At 49.2% G+C, this 19,898-nt stretch overlaps 5 protein-coding genes across 5 annotated transcripts; 4 read left to right on the forward strand and 1 right to left on the reverse strand.

Moving 5' to 3' along the window:
- Positions 1 to 5,500: 5,500 nt before the first annotated feature.
- B0H65DRAFT_507383 (uncharacterized protein) lies at positions 5,501 to 11,527 on the reverse strand (the record flags this gene model as incomplete). The annotated part of the gene is given in 18 exon segments (XM_062828135.1): positions 5,501 to 5,538; positions 5,848 to 6,337; positions 6,347 to 6,750; positions 6,769 to 6,963; positions 6,982 to 7,024; positions 7,037 to 7,195; positions 7,211 to 7,254; positions 7,264 to 7,318; positions 7,346 to 7,561; positions 7,571 to 7,632; positions 7,642 to 7,825; positions 7,841 to 7,885; positions 7,901 to 8,140; positions 8,153 to 8,320; positions 8,345 to 8,580; positions 8,941 to 8,975; positions 10,725 to 10,837; positions 10,847 to 11,527. Coding segments are annotated over 18 exon segments (3,408 nt in total).
- Positions 11,528 to 12,666: 1,139 nt separating this feature from the next.
- Positions 12,667 to 14,100, forward strand: B0H65DRAFT_419616 (uncharacterized protein; the record flags this gene model as incomplete). The annotated part of the gene is made up of 1 exon (XM_062824223.1): positions 12,667 to 14,100. One exon carries the CDS (start codon positions 12,667 to 12,669, stop codon positions 14,098 to 14,100), a length of 1,434 nt encoding a protein of 477 aa, XP_062685397.1.
- A 2,085-nt stretch (positions 14,101 to 16,185) lies between these two features.
- On the forward strand, positions 16,186 to 17,646 carry B0H65DRAFT_144720 (glycosyl hydrolases family 11-domain-containing protein). The gene is made up of 2 exons (XM_062820982.1): positions 16,186 to 16,960; positions 17,026 to 17,646. Exons 1-2 carry the CDS (start codon positions 16,686 to 16,688, stop codon positions 17,618 to 17,620), a joined length of 870 nt encoding a protein of 289 aa, XP_062685398.1. The 5' UTR covers positions 16,186 to 16,685; the 3' UTR covers positions 17,621 to 17,646.
- A 566-nt stretch (positions 17,647 to 18,212) lies between these two features.
- B0H65DRAFT_144728 (uncharacterized protein) lies at positions 18,213 to 18,610 on the forward strand. The gene has a single exon (XM_062820983.1). The coding sequence runs from the start codon at positions 18,288 to 18,290 to the stop codon at positions 18,525 to 18,527; it is 240 nt and encodes a 79-aa protein (XP_062685400.1). The 5' UTR covers positions 18,213 to 18,287; the 3' UTR covers positions 18,528 to 18,610.
- Positions 18,213 to 19,555, forward strand: B0H65DRAFT_459925 (uncharacterized protein). Its single transcript, XM_062826497.1, has 2 exons — positions 18,213 to 18,819; positions 18,887 to 19,555. The coding sequence occupies exons 1-2, from the start codon at positions 18,694 to 18,696 to the stop codon at positions 19,391 to 19,393; spliced, it is 633 nt and encodes a 210-aa protein (XP_062685399.1). The 5' UTR covers positions 18,213 to 18,693; the 3' UTR covers positions 19,394 to 19,555.
- The last annotated feature ends 343 nt before the right edge of the window (positions 19,556 to 19,898 follow it).

The raw sequence follows: 19,898 nt of genomic DNA on the forward strand, positions 1-19,898 counted from the left end.
ATGGCGGGAGCTACTATGAGGATGGGGGGGTGTTATAAGCAACGGATAGATGTAGCTTGCTGGGTGTGAAGGAGGCGAGGTTTCTTACAAATACAAAAGGACCGACTCGGCGGGCAGTGTCACTTTTCTCCGCGGACAATATACACTACCCGTATAACCATCTCTAGTATATAAAACTACGCGGGCAATATCACTATAATCCCTAACCCTAATAAATCTAAATTAAATACGTTTAACTTAGTAATTTACAACTATCATAAGATCCTATCAAGCGAGATTACTTACGCGATTTCTTTACAACGTAATCAATAGACTGTTAATTAACTACTATAACTCTACGAAAATAAATCGTATTAATACGATTCCAACGTTAGTATACTCGTTGTAGTATAGCCATTCATCTGCTAACTATTCTTCTTTTTCTAAAATATCCGCTATCGAAATTAATAACGATTCCAATTCGTATTATACTACTAGCGTGAATAAATTTATTCCTATATTGCCTATTACGCCTACTTCACCCACCGCACCTACTGCACCCGCTGTACCCACTTCTATTTAATAATAAGGCCGCAATAATTCCTCTAATAATAATAACGGCTCTATCAATTCTAGTAATAATAAAGGATTAAATAATAGCGAGCAATAGGATATTCCCAACCCAACCACCGAAAATATTATACCCTAACCACTTCCTTCTATAAAGGATATATAAAATACCCTTAATAAATAGGAACGGTTTCACAGCGTAGCCTTTAACTATACCCAAGTAGCTAATTATCGATAAAGTAAGCTAATATACTACTACTTAATTTATAACTATTATAATCAACCTCATCCTTCTACAACTAAGCTTAGAAAAATAAGAAATTGTAAATATAATTACAAATAAATAAGTATAGCAATTACCCTCGAAGAGAATAATTAATAATAAATCTATCGACTTTCTACCAATTCTAAATACTACGTCTACAATCATACGCCCTCTCTATATACTTCTACTTACTTACAATACCGCAAAAGAATTAATAAAGTATTTAAAAGAATAGCCGCCTTATTTTATTAACCTAATATTATGGTAAAGGATATTTTAATTATTATTGAATAGGAGTTTAAAAATATTATATTTATTTAAAAGAATATTAATAATTAGCGCTAAATTATTAAGAAGGGTCAATACAATAATTAGGAAACTATAATGGCTCTAATTAAATACTTTAATATATTTAGTATAGCTAAAGTGCTTTATATTGTTAAATAGTTTAAAAACGACCCTAATTATCTACTTATCATTATATAGATTTAAAAGTTTTATATAGAATAATAGCGGAATTACTTAAAATATTTAAATATAAATAACATTTATAAAATTAACTAATATAATTACCCGCTTCCTTTTATCGATATATTACTTACGAAATTAATAAATATAGTTACCCGTTCACTATTATTATAAGTATAATAAATATTAACTCTCTTTACTCTACTACTTTCGGTCTTATTAATAATAAAAAGGTTAATAAGTTTACCTAATTAATTAATATATTTAGTAAATTACGTTATAAAGTAAGAATAATTAAATTAAAAGTTGTTATTATAAATTTTAATAATTAATTAAAGACGGTTTTAATAACGCTTTTTCTAAATGCCCAATAATAAATCTATATATTTTATATCAACCGCAACGTTCTTTTATAAGCAAAGAAGAAATAAAAGTATACCTTTAGCAAAGGTAACAATTTAAAATTTAATAAGCAAAAGCCTATTACGTTTAACTAAAACGATGAATCAATATTATAAACAGCCGGTCCAAATTTATTTATAGCTATCGAATATATGTATTATAATCTCTTTAAACTCTAGAAAATAATAATCTTTATACTTAATAAAATAATATTTATATAGCGATAATAGTAGTTAATTAACGAAGTCTCTAATTAATAGAAGACTTTACTATATTTACAAAATACGTATATACTATACCGCTATTAGTAAGCACGCTATTATACTTACTAATACCGCAATTTCGATTTAATAATTACTTCCCCTAACGAATCGATTAATTACTAAATTAAGAGCCTTTTAATTAACAGTAAGAATAATCTCTTTATTCTTATTAACTTAATTAAAACTATATATAAAAGGGAGAGGAACTAAGAGGAGAAAAAGATAGTTAATTAAAACGTTAAAGTCCGTAGCGAATTTACTAACGGTAAAGAGTTTTATATATTGAAGGATTTACTCTAACGAATTATATACTATAATTTTAATTTTATATATTGTTAATTACGTATTAGCCTATTTAAAATACCCATAAGCACAAAGAAAAAACTAGTACGCAATCTAGGAGAATATAATTATATTATTTAAAAATAATATATTATTCCCTACTATTACAAAATATTAATAAAACTTAAAAGTAAAAGCTAACTAGGCTGTTAGAATATCCATTATCGTTATTATATCTAGGCGCTTTTAATATATAATATCTTCTTTACCTCTACTCTCTTCTTAACTATACTATACTAACGTATATCAAAATTAACGTAATCCTTATTCCCGTGTTAAAGACCCTAACATCGCCAACAAAACTAGGGGATAATTAAAGAATAGTATAATCGTATTACCTAAAGAATAGTAAATTCTTAACGACGGGTCTAGAAAAGGGAAAAAATAACCAAAAAAATAATAAAGAAGGGGGGAAAGAGTAATTAAATATTAAAGCTATCGCTCCACTGGCGACAATCCTAATTCGAAATAATCGACGAAGTTAATACGGGTAAGGAGAATACTATAAGCTCTACTATCGAAGTATAAGAACCCTCCTTATTAAATAACGAGCCTAAAGTTTTTGCTCTTATACCCTCTATCTCAAACTCTAATGAATAGCCTGCCTGCAAAAAACGTACTATAATACATTCGTTAGTACCTTCGTCAGCGCCAACTGTAACCAAAAGTAGTAAAACGGTAAAACCTTTAAGTAAGAGGGTAAACTAATAGGAGGTGAGAGTTAATTAATTACATAGGTAATTAATTAATATAATTACGTAAATTTACACATTTTAACTACCTTTAAATAATCTAGACTACTTTATTTTAACACTCAACACCAAAGACTTATCATGAGATTACTAGCTATCACTAGAAAAGAACGAGGATATTTAATACTATAGGGAACATCAGAGGGTTAGGGATTATAGTAACACTACCCGCGTAGTCTTATATACTAGAGATGACTATACGGGCAGTGTCACTACCCGCGTAGTCTTTTAACACTGCCCGCCGAGTCGGTCCCAATACAAATCACGGTATTTGACTATCAAACTGAAAATATAGTGATATCACAAAAGCAAAAGGAGAAGAAGTCATCCTCCTTAATACCTGAATGTTAGTCCCCGTCGAAGTCTCACTCTTCTGACACTCGACCGTATGACACTCCAGTCTCAGTGAGCGCTAAGAAAGTGATGGAATCCGATATTGACACTATTGTCGCCGCCCTCGAATACATTCGATCCAAGCAGCAAAACCCCACTCACGCAGCGTTAGAGATAACTCAACTCAACTCAACTCGGGGGTTCGAGTTAATTGAGTGGGTCAACTCAAAATCTTGAGTTGAGTTGAGTTGAGTTGAGTTGAGTTGAGTTGAGTTGAGTTGAGTTGAGTTGAGTTGAGTTGAGTTGAGTTGGTTGCCAAAGTTGCCAAGACAATAGGGCCACCTATAACCCTAACCCCTAGCCAGGCACCCCTTCCAAAATCCTGTCCCCGGCCAAAACCAGTACATTTTTACCACCAAAAAAAAATTCTGCCGGTTTGCCAAGAAGGCGGCCAACTCAACTCGGGGGTTCGAGTTAGTTGAGTTGAGTTGAGTTAGTTGCCAAAGTTGGCTTGGCGAGTTGAGTTATCTCTAACGCTGCACTCACGTCTCACAGCCATAGCGAGAACAAGGTCAACGAGAATTACCCCGAGCAGCAACGCCAGAAAGTTGTCAATAGCGGATGGCGAGAGCTACTATGAGGATGGGGGGTGTTTGTAGACGTAACCGACGCCTCCGACTGTCCCAAGAAGGCCTAAGATAGAGGACGAAGGCAGTACTATCGGTACAAATAGGCCACGGGGTATATACAGCTTGTAATAACATAGCGATATTACAAAAGGAAAGGGGAAGAAGTCATCATACTACTTCTAGATACTCTTAATCCCGTCGTCGAAGTTGATTCACTTTAAGCCACTTATAGGGAAGAATCACATCTTCCTCACCTTGACTCTTTAAACACTCCCGTCCCAGCATAGAACACGCACTACGTGGGACGTAATTGTCAACGTTGGCGCGTGATCGTCAGAATAAACCGAAACACGTCTCATTACACCTTGGGGTAGGTATACTATTGCACGCATCCACGCCTGGCCTCTTCTTACACTTGTTGACTGAAATTCACAACATTTTCTGGCTGGGATCAAAGAATGCATAATAGACTTTGCGAGATGAGCTCCCAAGTTCTTACGAGACATATCACAGTTCTGCAACGGCCTTTCCTGACCAAAGTGAGCCAGCCGTATTGGACTGGTCCATGATCGGTTTATTTCCTTTCACGACCACGTCGACTCTGAAGTCTGAAGCCACTGATACCTAGGGAATCATCGAATATCTCTCACGTTATTCTCCCATGGAACGGTGCCTGAAATGTACGCTATTTTGTCACGTTAGCAGAGCCGGACGGACAGATAAAGTCAGTGTACAGGTAGGTATGATCCGATGAAGTCACGGTATCTCTGAGCTTGTGAACTAGCGGGAATCGTTCCTACCTTACCCAGGAGACGGAACACTGAGCATGTGAATGTATATCGGCGCTTTCGCTCTTTGAACCAAAAAGCTCCTTCAAATTGGCAACAAAACAATCGAAAAGCACACCTTCCAGTCGTTCAACGACATAAAGACATACGACATTGAAGTTTGCGGCCCCTTTGGGTTCGATGCTGTGACTTTATCGGATTATACAGTGACTTCATCCGCCTCGTTGCTGAGTAGGTACCTATCTCCGACCTCCGGCGCTTTGCCCGCGATGAATCTCCACATCCGCGCCCGTTCCGGTTACGGCCCCACTATTCCCGGGCCCCACTTAACCTGTCAACTACGGATCGGCCTAGTTTCGGTCCCGCTGTACCCCGAGCGGCCCGAGGCGGGGTGGGGAATCGGACGGATGGATCTCCGGAATCCCGTCCGGAGAGGTCAAAAGTTTGGAGCGACGTTCAATATACGGCGATGGCAATCAAGACATGGAGAAATGATCAAGTTTGTCATTCATTTGGGTATTGTGTTTGTTATCTAGGAGTTATACCCATCAATTCACATGTCAAATCATTGACATCGCTCATTAAACACTTTGATTTTCTCTTTTCTCTGCCATTCAACCATTCAGGTCATTCTCCCCTTTGCTTGTTACCAATGACACATAAAAGTAGAGCTATAAAACAAGCTTGCGCTAAGCCATTTGTTCCTATTTCAACCTTCCGAGGCTTCATTTGTTCCACCATCAATAACTGACATACCAAATTAAACAACAGATCCCAAATCAACGCCATCCCTGAAAATATAAACAAATAAAACCCCATGTTCTTCGAATACGCCTGGATACGCCAGGCCTGTGCAACACCCGAGTCCCGCTCGCTTCCCCTTGCGCCTACTATATGCATTCGTTGTGTACCATGTATGCGTTCCATCATGTCCTCCTCCGACGACCCTTAATCGTCTCACCGGATCGTTCCGGGTTCCATGGCTTCACCAATCGGCCCCTTCACCTTCCGGTGGTTGATCGGTCGCTACACCGGCAGTCCTGGGACTGATCTTACCATCGCTGACCGGCGGCGGTTGGTTCACCTCGCCGCCGTTCACATCCCTTTTCTCCTCCTCGGCAGGGATAGGTTCCGCACCACCACCATTGGGTAGCTCTTGTCGTCCTTCTTGATCACCACTGGGCAGTGGCCCCTCCTTGGGCCTTTCCGTCCTTTCCACCAGCTCCCGGATCCTCACACACGCCGGCTCTTCAAATGTCCCCTGCACCACGCCTGCATTATGTACCTTCTCTCCCTCCCTGAATGGGGTAGCCCACCCCTTCACACCCCCCTCGTCTCCTCCCAACGCCATCCCGGGCTTTATCCCCCCATCTACACTCTCCCTCCTAGCTACGGCCACTGCCGCGCTCTCACTCACACTCAGCCGATGCAGCTTCTCATCAAAAGTCTTCAACTGCTGCAACCTTTCGTCATATGCCTTGCGGTAGTCGACCTTTTCGAGGATCCAGGTAGCCAATACCTTGATCAGGTACTTCCTGTCGACAGGCTTGGGGACATAGTCGTTCATGCCGTATTCCAAGCACTTCTCACGGTCCCCTTTAAGGGCGTAAGCAGTCATAGCAATAATAGGCACCCTCACCCCAGCGTCACGGATTCTCTGCGAGGCTTCATGTCCATCAAGGATAGGCATGTTAATATCCATCAGCACGATATCATACCCGACTGGTTTCCCGGTGACCATCTTCACGGCCGCGGCGCCATCGGCTGCCAGGTCGATGCTCTTAAAGCCAAGAGAGCGCAGCATGCCAAGCATAACTTTTTGGTTAATAATGTTGTCTTCGACGAGCAAGATGGTCTTGCTTCTGGCGACGGCGGCGAGACGTTGTTGAAGGACCGTGACATCGGGTTGAACAGGCGAGATGGGCGAGCCGTCTTTAGCGGCCATTTGGTGCTTCCAGTCTTGGATCTGTTCGAGACTCTTAATCTTCTTGAAGCGTGCGGTGAACCAGAAGATGGAGCCGTGACGTTCGGGGTTGGGGCGGTAGCCGATGCGGCCGCCCATGAGCTCGGCGAGGGATTTGGCGATGGAGAGGCCGAGACCAGTGCCCTTGTAACGCTTGGTGGTGGTTAGGTCGAATTGGCTGAAGGGGGTGAAGAGCGAGGCGGAGGCGGCTTCGCGGATGCCGATACCCGTGTCGATGACTTCGGTTAAGAGGGTGTAGCTGTCGCTGTCCTCGGAGTGGACTGAGGCTTTGACGCGGATGTACCCTTTGTCGGTGAACTTGGCCGCGTTGCCGACGATGTTTTGGACGATTTGGCGGTAACGGAGGGGGTCGCCTTGGACGGACTTGGGGAGGTTGGGGGCGAGGAAGAGCTCGAAGTGGACTGCTGGCGGTAACGTCGTCTGGACACCGCGAACCACTGACGTGATGATACTGGCGACACCGACAACATCGGAGCTGACTGAGAAACTGCCCGATGCCAGCTTGGAATAGTCGAGGATGTCGTTGATGACCTGCAACAATATCTGACCCGACTCATCCATGATGTTGACAATATCTCGCTGCCTCTCGGTAAGAGGCGAGTCGAGGAGCAACGCGCAAGCCGACAGCATACCATGCATTGGGGTACGGATCTCGTGGCTCATGTTGGCGAGGAAGTCGGATTTGAGCTTCTCGCTCTCCTCGTAGGCAGCAATCAGGCGGGACTCGGACGCCTTACGCTCCGTTAAGTCGCGCGTGACCTTGCCAAAGCCGACATGGACACCATTCTTGTATACCGCCGTGATGACGACGTTGGCCCAGAAGCGCGTTCCGTCCTTCTTGTAGCGCCAGCCTTCATCTTCGACACGACCTTCGCGAAGACAGATGTCAAGTTCCATGTCTGGCTTCTTGATGTCCAAATCTTCTTTGCCGTAAAAAATGGAGAAGTGTTTGCCTATGATTTCCTCCCTAGTATAGCCCTTGAGCAACTGAGCTCCTGTATTCCATGTCGCGATGTGACCTTTCGTATCGAGGAGGAAGATGGCATAGTCCTTAAGAGCTTGTACGAGAATGCGAAAGGCTTCATCGGTGGATAGGCCCGGTTGGACTAGCTCGTTGTCGAGGACATCGGAGGATGGACGCTCGTGCCATTCGAGGTAGATGGAGACCAGCTCGGCATCTCGAAAGATGGGGATGACGCGAGCGCGACAGGTGAAGGCGCTCTTGACGGTGATAGCCTTGGAGGTGCGCTCGGCTCGAGAGGCGACGGCATCATCGACGGCTTCGGCAATATGTTTCGATTTGCTGGCGCCGGTTTCGCGGACGTGGCTCTCGAGAAAGGGTAAGAGGAACTTGCCGATGCAGTCCTCTTCGGTGACGTGCCAGTCTTGGCAGAAGCGTTTCGAGACTCGGGTGATGCAGCACGACGAGGACAGGAGGAGTAATGGGACGGGAGAGAAGTCGAAGATGAGGCTCATGTCGGGAGCGGCGAAGGGGTGGGTAGGCGGGACATGATTTTGGAGGGTGACGGTGTCGTCGATGGACGACTGTGTTGTTGTCGTGGTCGCAACACTCCAGGCGGCGTCATCCTCGATGGCCTGGGTGGTGTGGGAGTCGTTGTCGTTGGAGTGTTCGCGAGTCAGGGACTGGAGACTGTCCGAATTGTCGGGTCCGGGGGCGGAGACAGCGCCGTCAGCGCCAGCCTTGGGGTCAGAATGGGATTCTTCATCTTTTCCATCCTCATGGCCGTCAATGACCATGTTCAACAGACTGTTTGCCATCTCGGCCATGGTGTTAAGAGTCGATGCTAGGCCGATCTCGAGATCCAAGGTGCCAACCCGCGACAGGTGCTTTGCTGCAAGCAATCAGGGACCTCGAAAATGGTCTGATTTGTGCAGTAGGCGGCTGTTTGACTCCCGCTGGCGGTCTATTAACCGTAGTCGGGTGGGCGCAAGGCAGAGATGGCCTGACTTTTGCAGCGGCGTTCCCAGGCAGGTACAGGCAAGTGCAGGCTACTGGTCAATAGTGTCAGAGGGGAAAATAAAGTTGGGGTGGGTCAGGTCTCGGAAGAGAAGAAAATGGAAACAAGAGGACTCGGCCGGAGCGGAGGAGGAGTCTCGGAAAACGGAAAGTGAAAACGAGAGACTGGTCTTGTGTCGCTTGTGACCGCTTGTGGTAAAGGTAAGAGGTATGGAAGAGACACTCGAGAGACGAGGTAGGGCAGGTACCTCTATGGCGGCAGACCGGAGAACTCAAAAGGGTAAGCGAAAACGAAAAAAGAGATCTCGATGAACGTGATTGCGGGACTCTGGGTGCGAGCTATGAATGGTCAGTGCTCGGCTGCCATGGCTGCCACTGTGATTATCCCCCGCTGATTGTCACTGTCAACTCGCTGTCACGGGCAACGGCTGGTACCGATGGAATGGTAAACTTGAAAGTCAGTAACAGTGACACACAAATACCGGAAGAGTAGTACTAAACATGGTATTATACCTCGATATTACCAGTTTTTGACAGTCGTGGCAAATTGGAAGAGCAGAAGAGACCGGCAAGAGGGGAGAGGGGATCATCAGGGGCCCGAACACCGCAAACTGACTGTCTAATTCAGTGACTGTGACAGACTGTGACAGACTGTGACAGTCATGATGACAGTTCTTCTTGTCCTTTGTTTGCCAACAATCACTGCCGCAACACTCGGATTAACCTCGGGCAACGCCCATACCGCTGGTACCTTGTACAGACATGGACCCTTCTAGACTCAGTTCATCTGTCAAATATCACTCTGTCAAAGTGCTGTCAATCTGTCAAAATGCCATCGGATGTCCAATGTTACAGTATTTCGCATTCCTGTCAACGGCATTTGCCATTGACATGGCTGCTGCCGCATGGATCTGCTACACATTTGGACTAGTCCTCCGGATCTTAGCCGAATCTAAGGGCGATCGTCGCTGCGCATTTCCAATGGTTTAATGCATCAAGATTTGGTATTCTGGTTGTGGTGACTGATTTTGTTGGCCGCCAAAAGCGAGGGATGTGTGTGGAAAAAAAAAAAAGACGGAGGAGGGATGGGGAAGGCTGTCCATACCTTTATCGAAGAAATTTCAATCCTTCAAAACTGCCTGACAATGTTTGAAAAGGGGAAGAGCACAAAAAATTGAAAAAGCCAACGGAAAACGACCCCCTCTTGCCCTGGGGAATCGGCGATGTCCTGCAGCTGCTCATTTGTGTGTCAGCTCTCTTCCCCAACCCAATGTTAGCAGGTGGGGTCATGTCGCAATGACGTCATATTCCTCATCAGTGTCACATTTTGAGTGCATCTGCAGTCCCTGACCGCTTTCACGCCCCCTCTCACTCCGCCGCGCTTCGGATGCGTCGCTCCTTTAGCTCAGCCTATCTGGGCCTAGTCATTCGCTAGTTCCTCGAATCTTTTCCTATCGCGCAATTCGACTAGACCAGAAAGATGATGGTCTCATTCTCTCAGATTCCACCTATTTTCCATTCGTCGCTTCCCCCCCACGAATCCCAAAACATGAAGCTATTCCCAAATTGCAGACGTGGCCTCCTTTGCCTTCGTATTCACCGCACCAACCACCTTGGCTGGTTGTTCGCGGTAGCGGTCACGCCCAACGCGACACAAACCTCCTCCACGATGCCACGCTTCTGTTGGCGCTTCCATTCATTCGTGGTGTCGTGGTGTCTTCGTGTTTGTTGTTGACAATGCGCCAGCTAACAATGCAACAGCACATCTACCAGGTTCAAATCCTTTCCAATCGCTAGAACTCACGCTAATTACAATCCCTATCTGAAGCTTTGCCAGTTCACAGTCATCGATTTCGTCCGATTTCCTGCCGTGCCCAAGCCAACTTCCTAGCTTCGGTTCCTCTGCCAACCCTCCCGTCCCGTCCCAAGCCTCCAACTACACCAAACACCAAACAGCACCCACCTCCCTACTTCATAACAGTCATAGTATGCACCAACCTCAACTTGCCCCCCTCAACCCTAAACTCATGACTATCCGGCTCCGCCCCCGCAAAGTCAAAGAACACATCCACCGTCCCCAACACCTCATCCACCACATACCGTCTATTCACATTCCTAATCCCGCTCGGCACGCCCACATTGCAACTGGGCTGGATATAACTCCCGCCCTCCAGTCTCGCGCACGGCGTTCCCCACGGCACTTTAACGCTCTTGTTATTGAACAGATCCAGATACGCGTCACCAGCCGCTTGGATGACTGCGCGGGTGTCGCGCTTGGCGAGGGGGATCTCGTCCCAGAGCCCCTGGGAGGATTCTTGGGAGGAGTACTTGAGTGTTTGAGACGGGTTGAAGAGCCAGTCGCCGGTGGAGGTGACGATGGTTTCGACTTTGGAGAGGGAGAGGGTGTCGCCCGCGGGGGAGAAACGCATTTGCGTGCCGATGACGTGTTGTTTGTTGGTTTCGGTGCTGATGAGTTCGGTGTAGGTGGCGCATTGGGTGGTGTCGTAGGTGCTGCGGTTGTGGTCGATGCGGAGCGGGATGGAGAGGATGGAGGAGGAGAGGGTGGCGGTCTTGAAGTTTTGGGTGTAGGTGATGGTTGAACCGGAGGAGGAGTTGGTGAGGGAGGGGGTGCCGGCTTTCTGCGCAGCGACGTAGGAGGCCGCTTGGGCCTTGAGGAAGTCGCGGTCGCAGGTGGCTGCGGGAGCTGTGGGTGCCCCGAGGGCGACTGAGCTCAGGGAGCCGAGCGTGAAAAGGGTGGAGAGGAGGAGCATCATGATGCCGGTGGTCTGGTGTTGAGGTGGGGAGATGCTAAGGCTTTACTTGACTGCGGTTTCAAGTGGAACCATCACGCTGTTCGCCCCCAGCATCCCGCTCCATTTTATACCCAGCATTTTGGATGAGTATCCAAACTGCCGGGCTCGTGGGATATTTGCCAATTGCCAGTAGCAACTGGATATTACCGTGTGCGGGGACGTCCGTCTCATTTATACACGGCACTCACTTCAGCCATTCCCGATTGTCACCTTGGCATCAAGTCTTCAGCCAAATTGCAAGCTATAGTTATAGCTGTTGTGATAATGATGTTTATCCCAGGGCCGAGCAGCTCGTTGCCATATCTGGAAAAGCGATCGTCGTCGCCTACCCGCCGTCCATATGGCACCCGTCCGCTCTGTCGATCAGAGCATGGCTACCTGAAGGTATGTTTCACAGCTGATCGGCGTCTGCTTCCACTCCTGTTGCGTCGCCGGCAGAGCACGAAATCTCCGAGATCTCCTGCTTACATCACTTGCTCCGGACGATCCTCGTCGCATCGGCGGGCCCGGTCATGGGCTCGGCAACGGCTTTGTATCGCCAGCTCACTTGGGAGAGACGAAGGTACGGTAGGATCAGCAAAGTACAACCGTTGAGCTTGGTCAGGTCTGGAATCGTGTATATGGCACCGAGGACGTTCTTTGATGGTCACCCCGATGCCGTTCCCCGCAGAGCTTCCGACGTTGACACGGGACAGCGGCCGACCGACTACAGAAAGGAATGTAGAATATCTGGTTGGCCAATCAATTTCCACGAATTCTCAATGCTTTCAGATCGCAACCCCAACATCGCCAATATCGCGGGTTACGAGCGGGGTCGGCAGTTCAGCCTGTATCCCATTGGTGACTTCTCATCACATACATCCGTCGTCATCAGCCACCACAAACAACATCGGCACCCAGAATAACAGCCGGCCGATATCGTGTCGCTCTCCCAGCTTTCATGAGTTTCATCCTTCATCTATCCAGCAGCGCTCTTATTACCCTACTACTCAACCTGCTACAGCTACACAACCTCTAACCTCTACCGTAACCGGGCATAACCAGGCCACGACGTCACGCATCGCAACCACAACACCCCAAACACACGATAAACTCCCATCATGGCAAACAACACCAAGACCCCCTCCGGCCTGCACATCCTAATAGTAGGCGCCGGCTTCGCCGGCCTCTCCGCCGCCATCGAATGCAATCGCAAGGGCCACCGCGTGACACTCTTCGAGAAAGTCTCCTCCATCGACGAAATCACTCGCTACGGGGATATCATCTCCTTCGACCCCAACGGGTCGCGCGCCTTTGAGAAATGGGTTTTTCCCGATGGCGAGTCCGTCGCGCAGAAGATGGAAGCCATTTCCCGACAGACTACCTGGTTGGACCTGTTTCATTACCAGGGGGAGTTTGTTACGAGACAGAGTTTTGTGGAGGAGGACGGGTGGGGGAGGAGGATTAATGGACATCGGGGGGAGTTGCATCGGTTGATTTATGAGTTTGTGAAGACCAGGAAGGGGGTGGAGATGAGATGGGGGGTGAGGGTTACGGATTATTTTGAGAGTGATGGGGATGAGGCAAAGGGAGAAGGGCCGCATGCGGGGGTGGTGATTATGGGACCGGATGGGAAGACGGAGAAGGTCAAGGCTGACGCCGTACTAGCTGCTGAGGGCGTCCGTTCAAGGGGGAGGAAGTTGGTACTTGGGCTAGAGGAAGACGAACAGCCCAAAAGCTCGGGGTACGCGGTGTACAGAGCTTGGTTCCCCTCTGCTCCCGTTATCGCAAAGAACCCTGTCACCAAGCACCTGGTAGAAAAGGGAGATCAGCATGAAGGGTTCATCGGTCCCGATATTCACTTCCTCGTTTCCTCGATCAAGGGCGGCAGCGAGATCAACTGGGTGTTCACCCACATCGATGACGGCAACATCGAAGAATCGTGGCAGTTCCCGGGAAAGCCCGAAGAGGCTCTGACTTACCTCGAGGGATGGTGTCCTGTGGTTAGGGAACTGGTGAAGGCTACGCCGCCGGGGAGGCTGATCGACCACAAATTGGTCTATCGCGAGCCGTTGCCGACCTTCGTCAGTCCCAAAGGAAGGACAGCGCTTATAGGCGACGCGGCGCATCCTTTTTTGCCTACTTCCATTCAGGGCGCTAGCCAGAGCATTGAAGACGGTACGGTAGTCGCTGCGTGCCTGGAACTTTCCTGCCGGAGCAGTGGAAAGGGGGAGATGGCAAAGGAGAATGTAGCCCCCACAGCCCTCAAAGCTTACGAGAAGCTGAGGTACGAAAGGGTGCACAGAGCCCAAGCCATGGGCCCAAAGACGAGGGAACAATGGCATAAGGCCAACTGGGACGGACCGGACGGAGTGTGGAATAATCCGGAGAGGATTTGGTTAATGAGGGAGGAGTGGTTGTTGGGGTTTGATGCTGAGGGGGATGCGTATGGGCGGTGGCCTAGTATCGTCAAGGAATTGCAGGATGAGGAGAAGGAGGAAAAGGGGAGGAATGTGGTGGAGTTGGATGGGAAGAGCGGGAAGGTAAAGTTGTGAGGGAGTGATGGCGTGGTAATGAGTTGGAGAGAGGATGGGTGTTTTGGTGGTGAGGAGAAGCTGACCGACAGTTGTTTGGCAGATTCTAAGGCGATGGCGATGATGAAGGGACCAAGGGCGTTTGCTGTCAACCTCAACGTCTTAAGACCAAGGTTTGGAGTTCTACAGGATGTGTCAGGTAGGCATGATTCCTGAGAGGCTGTGGCTGAGGATGAGGAGGGTGGCGTGGGTGGCGTTGTTGTTTTCCCTTCATCTCGGTCATAGGTAGACGGAAGGTTGCGAACGGCGAGAGACCTTGGGGGCAATGGTGATCATGAAAGGTTTTACCGCAGTCCAAAGATGCTTTAACCACATGGTCGGAGGGAAGAGAACTGAATGGGAACGACTATGAGGGGAGAGCAGCGGCAGAGATAACTCAACTCAACTCAACTCGAGGGTTCGAGTCAGTTGAGTGGGTCAACTCAAAATCCCGAGTTGAGTTGAGTTGAGTTTAGTTGCCAAAGTTGCCGAGACATTTGAGCCACCTATAACCCTAACCCCCACCCGGGCACCCCCTTGGGAATCCCCTCCCCGGGCGATTTTACCACCAAAAGAATTCTGCCGAAGGCGGCCAACTCGGCCAACTAACTCGAGGGTCTCGAGTTAGTTGGTTAACTCAACTCAGGGGTTCGAGTTAGTTGAGTTGAGTTGAGTTAGTTGCCAAAGTTGGCTTGGCGAGTTGAGTTATCTCTGGCGCTGGGGGAGAGGTCATGAGAAGGAATGTTTTGCCGAGGGAAAGATTTGACGAAGGCAAGTTTTGACGAGGACTCGAGAAGGAAGGTTAGGCGAGAGAAATGGCTGATCAAGTTAAAGGTGGCGGTTTCATGAGATTTGAAAGATTGGAGGAGTGGTGATACAGGCAGATCCGGTCGTGGCGACAACGGTTGATGATGAAGGGAAGGAGTTCATGCACCTATCCGATGGTAGGCGCTTACAGTCGGGTTGTCGCCGTCGTTCTTTCTTTTCTGGACAAGCTTGCGAGCAAATCAGACACTGGGTCAACGCCAAGATGGCAGGAGCTCTCAACCTCATGCTTTGTATCTTCAGGTTGCTCGCACTGACAACTTCTCAAGATCACGGTTCTGGGTTTGACGGTTTCCTGATGTTAGTTCGAAATGTTACCCAAGACCACTTTACCCGCCGGGAAGCATTCAGGGCAAAGGGCCCTTCGCTCCATGTCGATAGAGCGTCAAAGAACATTCCGAGATCCATAACGGACATCGTTCCTTCTCCCCAGACTCCCAGAGTCCAATGCTCTTTCCTAAAACCGGAACACCAAGTCCAGCCCAGGCTCCAGTCAGACTCCAGTCCGGGTCAGGCCACTGCGGTCAGGCCTCCAGCTTTTGTGCCAGCTGTCCCGTTCCAGAAGTTTTCGGTCTTCCTCTACCGCGAATTTCCTATTCCGGCCAGTTCAGCAAGTCACAAACTCAACCGGTCCCTGCTAGCTCCCCTACCACAGTGCCTAGGACCGCTCTGCCAAGAACCCCTTAAGAGAAATGGAAGCTGTAAAGGCACAAGAACGGTGTTGAGTCGCATTGAAAACTAGAGGTATTTAGCCGCCGGGTTAATCGGCATTTGTGGTGCTGTCTTTCCTGAACCTTGCGGGTGCTTGGAGGCTCTAGCCCGGCTGACGAAGACGGCAATTGTTGTGTTGTGGTCACTTTGTTTGAGCAGGGCTGATGATGCGTTGTGGTGATGAGGTAGGTAACCGGGTTTTTGGTGAAGGAAACAATATCTCCAGGGCCCATGGTCTCGGAGATCACAGTGCAAGGGGCAAAGACTGAGGAGGAGCATAACCACAGCGTTGATACTCTGTTCGCTGAGTTGAAGATCATGTCCGGCCTCGCCGTCCTGTCATGACACATCAGGACATGCTAAGCCTGTTGGGCATAGATTAGGGCCATCGGGTAGGAGGGAAAGTCTGACAGACGGATCTGGCTTCTGGGCTTGGCTACCCCAGATTCTGCTAGTTCACCTATGGGGTAAAAGAGAAGACGATGTCAACAGCAACTCATCGGCCAGCATCTCCGCATGCCGGGGGGACAAATGGGCCAGGAGATGGAGATGGTTAAACCGGTTGGGCTTGCTACTGGCAAGACGAGTCAACCACTCCGCAAAAAAAAGGAAAATCTTGGCGACCTCTGTCCGATCACTCAATGTCAAGAATCCACGCGGTCTCTATCAAAGCAAGATCGCATGGCGCTTCGAGGTCTCCGGATGGTTACATCGCGGTGTGCTAAAATCGGCTTCCCCATGAAATCCAAGAACAGGGGGTTGCAACACCACACCACCGAACCTCAGCCAAGCGAGCCAAGCCCAAGGGGGCACGAACCTTCAAACCTCGCTCATTTCCAGGAAACAATGCGACTGTGTCCATGTAACGGAAGCTTTTACCGTGGAACCACCATGAGGCGATCCATCATATCCTTGGACTCAACAGCGGTGACAAAAAGTATATAACCCCTGGGTAACCTCCCCGGGATCACCACTCGAAATCTGGTCCTCATCCTCAGCACTCCTCTCCAGTCGAAGGTCAAGACATCAAAATGGTTGCTTTCTCCTCCATCCTCCTCGCCGCCTCGACGGCCATCTCTGCCGTCTTCGCCCTCCCCGGCGAGCTCCCCGGCCAGGGCAGCCTCTTCAAGCGCCAGACCTACACCCAGTCTGCCACTGGTACTCACAACGGCTACTACTTCTCCTTCTGGACCGATGGTCAGGGCAGCATCCAGTACACCAACGAGGCTGGCGGCCAGTACAGTGCCAAGTGGTCCGGCAACGGCAACTGGGTCGGTGGTAAGGGATGGATGCCCGGTACTGATCGGTATGTCTCTTCCTCCATTTCCCTTTCCTCGCTTCGCTCAACTAACACTCTCTCCCCCTGTCAAGCACCATCAACTACACCGGCAACTACTCCCCCAACGGCAACTCCTACCTCTCCGTCTACGGCTGGACCCGCAACCCGCTCGTCGAGTACTACGTCGTCGAGAACTTCGGCACCTACAACCCCAGCACGGGCGCCACCCGTCTCGGGTCCGTCACCACCGACGGCAGCGTCTACGACATCTACCGCACCCAGCGCGTCAACCAGCCCTCCATCGACGGCACCGCCACCTTCTACCAGTACTGGTCCGTCCGCCAGCAGAAGCGCACCGGCGGCTCCGTCAACATGAAGAACCACTTCGACGCCTGGACCAGGTCCGGTCTCCAGCTCGGAACCCACAACTACCAGATCGTCGCTACCGAGGGCTACTTCTCCTCCGGCAGCAGCACCATCAATGTCGGCGCCAGCAGCGGCGGCGGCAGCGGCACTACCCCCTCTGACCCTAGCACTACTACCGCGCCCGCCAACCCCGGAAACGGATCTGGTAACTGTGCGGCTAAGTGGGGACAGTGCGGTGGCCAGGGATGGAGTGGTGCGAATTGCTGCCAGTCTGGCTCGACTTGCCAGGCTTCAAACCAGTGGTACTCGCAGTGCTTGTAAGCGGGCTTCGAGTCCGTGAGCGAGCGATGGGTGTCTTGTCGAGGGATCGGGTTACTCAGTCTTGAGGCGGGACTGGAGGGACGCAATGGTTAGCTTGAAGGTTAAGGGATAGCTTGAGTGCAATTCTGAGGCCTGAATGTGCTCGGTCGGCTGTTTGCGTTTGTTGGCGCCGTGACCGGTCTGTTGGCTCTTGCGGACGGATTGGGAAGCGGCTCGTTGGCGCGTGTTGGTTCTCGGATCGACTCGCATTCTTGTATATAGTTGTCTGATGCTTGCGATAGCGCGGGCGGTGCAAATAACAGATGTTGAATTACTTTTTGGTGCCGTGTATCTTGTCGCCGTGATGTTGTGAAGAGGAATGGTTGCCCGCGGACAAAAGTATGCGCAAATGTTGTGCTGCACGCGGACGAAGGTGTGATGTCATCTCTATGTTAGAACACTAACAGCCGTTTGTGGCATGTCCGCGGCTTCTGTGTTAAGGGCACATCTTATTTCATGCACCTGCGTTTGATATGCACACGGGAACGGGGAAAAACCCTACCTCTACCCTTCTTACCTGCCTTGGGTTTTCCTGTCGCCATCTCTTGCCTTGACATCTTTCTCGCAACCAAAAACTACGCCTTCTACACTCGGGCAGGCAAAGAATCAATCCACCCATTTTCCCTCCATGTCTGTTGCCCTGAGCTTCGGGTCGGCGCATATCATCAATTCCCCATGCGTTCAATCCATTCTTGCACTTACGGCTGTCTCGTACAGCTGGCGCGCGGACGGCACCCCCCCTTCGCGAACGAAATGGTACCGACAAAGGATGGCGGCTGTTGGTAATACCTCCGTCTCCTGGACCTACGCAGCGTTGCTTGCTACTGCACTAGCCCTAGTGCGCGGGCTGCTACGCCAATCCAGATAGCGGCGCATCTGAGACCGCTCGACTTGTTTCGTCCGAACTCGATGATCGACAACACGACGTTCCATGTACACAGTAGACAACCAACCACTCTTCTCGCCAACACTTTTTAGTGCTCGACATTACGAAATAGCTTGTTCCCTCCAATCTTTCAACCAACGGAATCCGTATGATCTCGCTGTCCGCACTTTTGCACATTATCGATATGGCGCCAACGAGAAAGAATGGTGTCGCCCTGTTGGGAGCACCAGGCGTCTCGCACAGCACATCAGACGACACCGTGATTGAGCAGCGTGTTAGTGCTATCCCACTATCTCTCACACCGCAAATGAAACAGTCTTGCTGATAAGATTCCATCTCAGTTTCTAGCTCCACGCATCAGCCGTTCTTTGGACCACTACCACTGCAAACGACCATCCATCCGAACTTCCTCGCCAACATCATCGTCAACACGCGCGATGTATTTCACGACCGTGAGATCATTCCACGCGATTATACTTCCTGTCATTACGTTAGTTGTCTCCGGGCGCCCTCCAACAAACGCCTTCCACATGAACAGCTCCCCAACGCTGCCGCTTTACCCGTTGGCCGCCGTGCCGCTCGGCGTGAACCAACTGGGATTTCGTGCGCACATCGAGACAAAGATCGTGGTTGTTTGCCATACCTCCGTCCACTCACCCAGCGAGTCGGGAAAGATACAAGATACACAGGCAAGACAAGGAAAGATACCAGTCCAAGGGAGAGCGATACGCCGATGGTTAGGACTTGAATGGATACCGTTATGTGCCCGCTCTGGTCATCCGTTCGATTTCTGCCTTCTAGTTTCTCCATTTCGCCGTGCTTGTCGTCCTTCTCCTGATCTAAGGTAATTGATGACACCATGAAGGATATATTTGACCTTGCCAAAATCCTCACGACCACTTCGGATCCTAGCTCAGCCTATACTCGACCCTCCCTGACTTCACTCGACCCCATAGAATTTGCAGCGACATTTTAGCCAGGATGGATTGGCTCAAAACCGAATTGGGCACATTTATGGCTCTGCAGCTGGCTTGCGGAGCCATCTCCGACACGCGATTAACAGTCGACAACGGCGATTTCTGGAAACAACTGAGGGTTCTCTCCGTACTACTCGAATGCCACCTTGACAAATCCTCGACAATTTTCAAATCATATGGCGATGGGAAGCACATCTGCAAGTTGGCCGAGGAATGTTTACGTTCTTCCTGGACCTACATTACTGAGCTTTACCGTTTGCCCCGTGCAGAAACACCCTTATGTGTTGCTCCCGGCAGAAATCTACTCGATACCCGATTTCTGCTTTCACTGTGGTATGCATTGTGTTCAAATCACTATGTATGAGGATTCTAATAA

Source organism: Neurospora tetraspora, assembly GCF_033439725.1.
Source record: "Neurospora tetraspora strain CBS 560.94 chromosome Unknown B0H65scaffold_2, whole genome shotgun sequence".
NCBI classification, from domain to species: domain Eukaryota; kingdom Fungi; phylum Ascomycota; class Sordariomycetes; order Sordariales; family Sordariaceae; genus Neurospora; species Neurospora tetraspora.

What these genes read in the sequence shown, in the direction of transcription:
- B0H65DRAFT_144728 (XM_062820983.1), top strand. Translation starts at nt 18,288, where the DNA reads ATGTCTGTTGCCCTGAGCTTCGGGTCGGCGCATATCATCAATTCCCCA.
- B0H65DRAFT_459925 (XM_062826497.1), top strand. Translation starts at nt 18,694, where the DNA reads ATGATCTCGCTGTCCGCACTTTTGCACATTATCGATATGGCGCCAACG. An exon ending in ACACCGTGATTGAGCAGCGT is followed by an intron (nt 18,820 to 18,886) that starts GTTAGTGCTATC and finishes ATTCCATCTCAG; the next exon opens with TTTCTAGCTCCACGCATCAG.
- B0H65DRAFT_144720 (XM_062820982.1), top strand. Translation starts at nt 16,686, where the DNA reads ATGGTTGCTTTCTCCTCCATCCTCCTCGCCGCCTCGACGGCCATCTCT. An exon ending in TGGATGCCCGGTACTGATCG is followed by an intron (nt 16,961 to 17,025) that starts GTATGTCTCTTC and finishes CCCCCTGTCAAG; the next exon opens with CACCATCAACTACACCGGCA.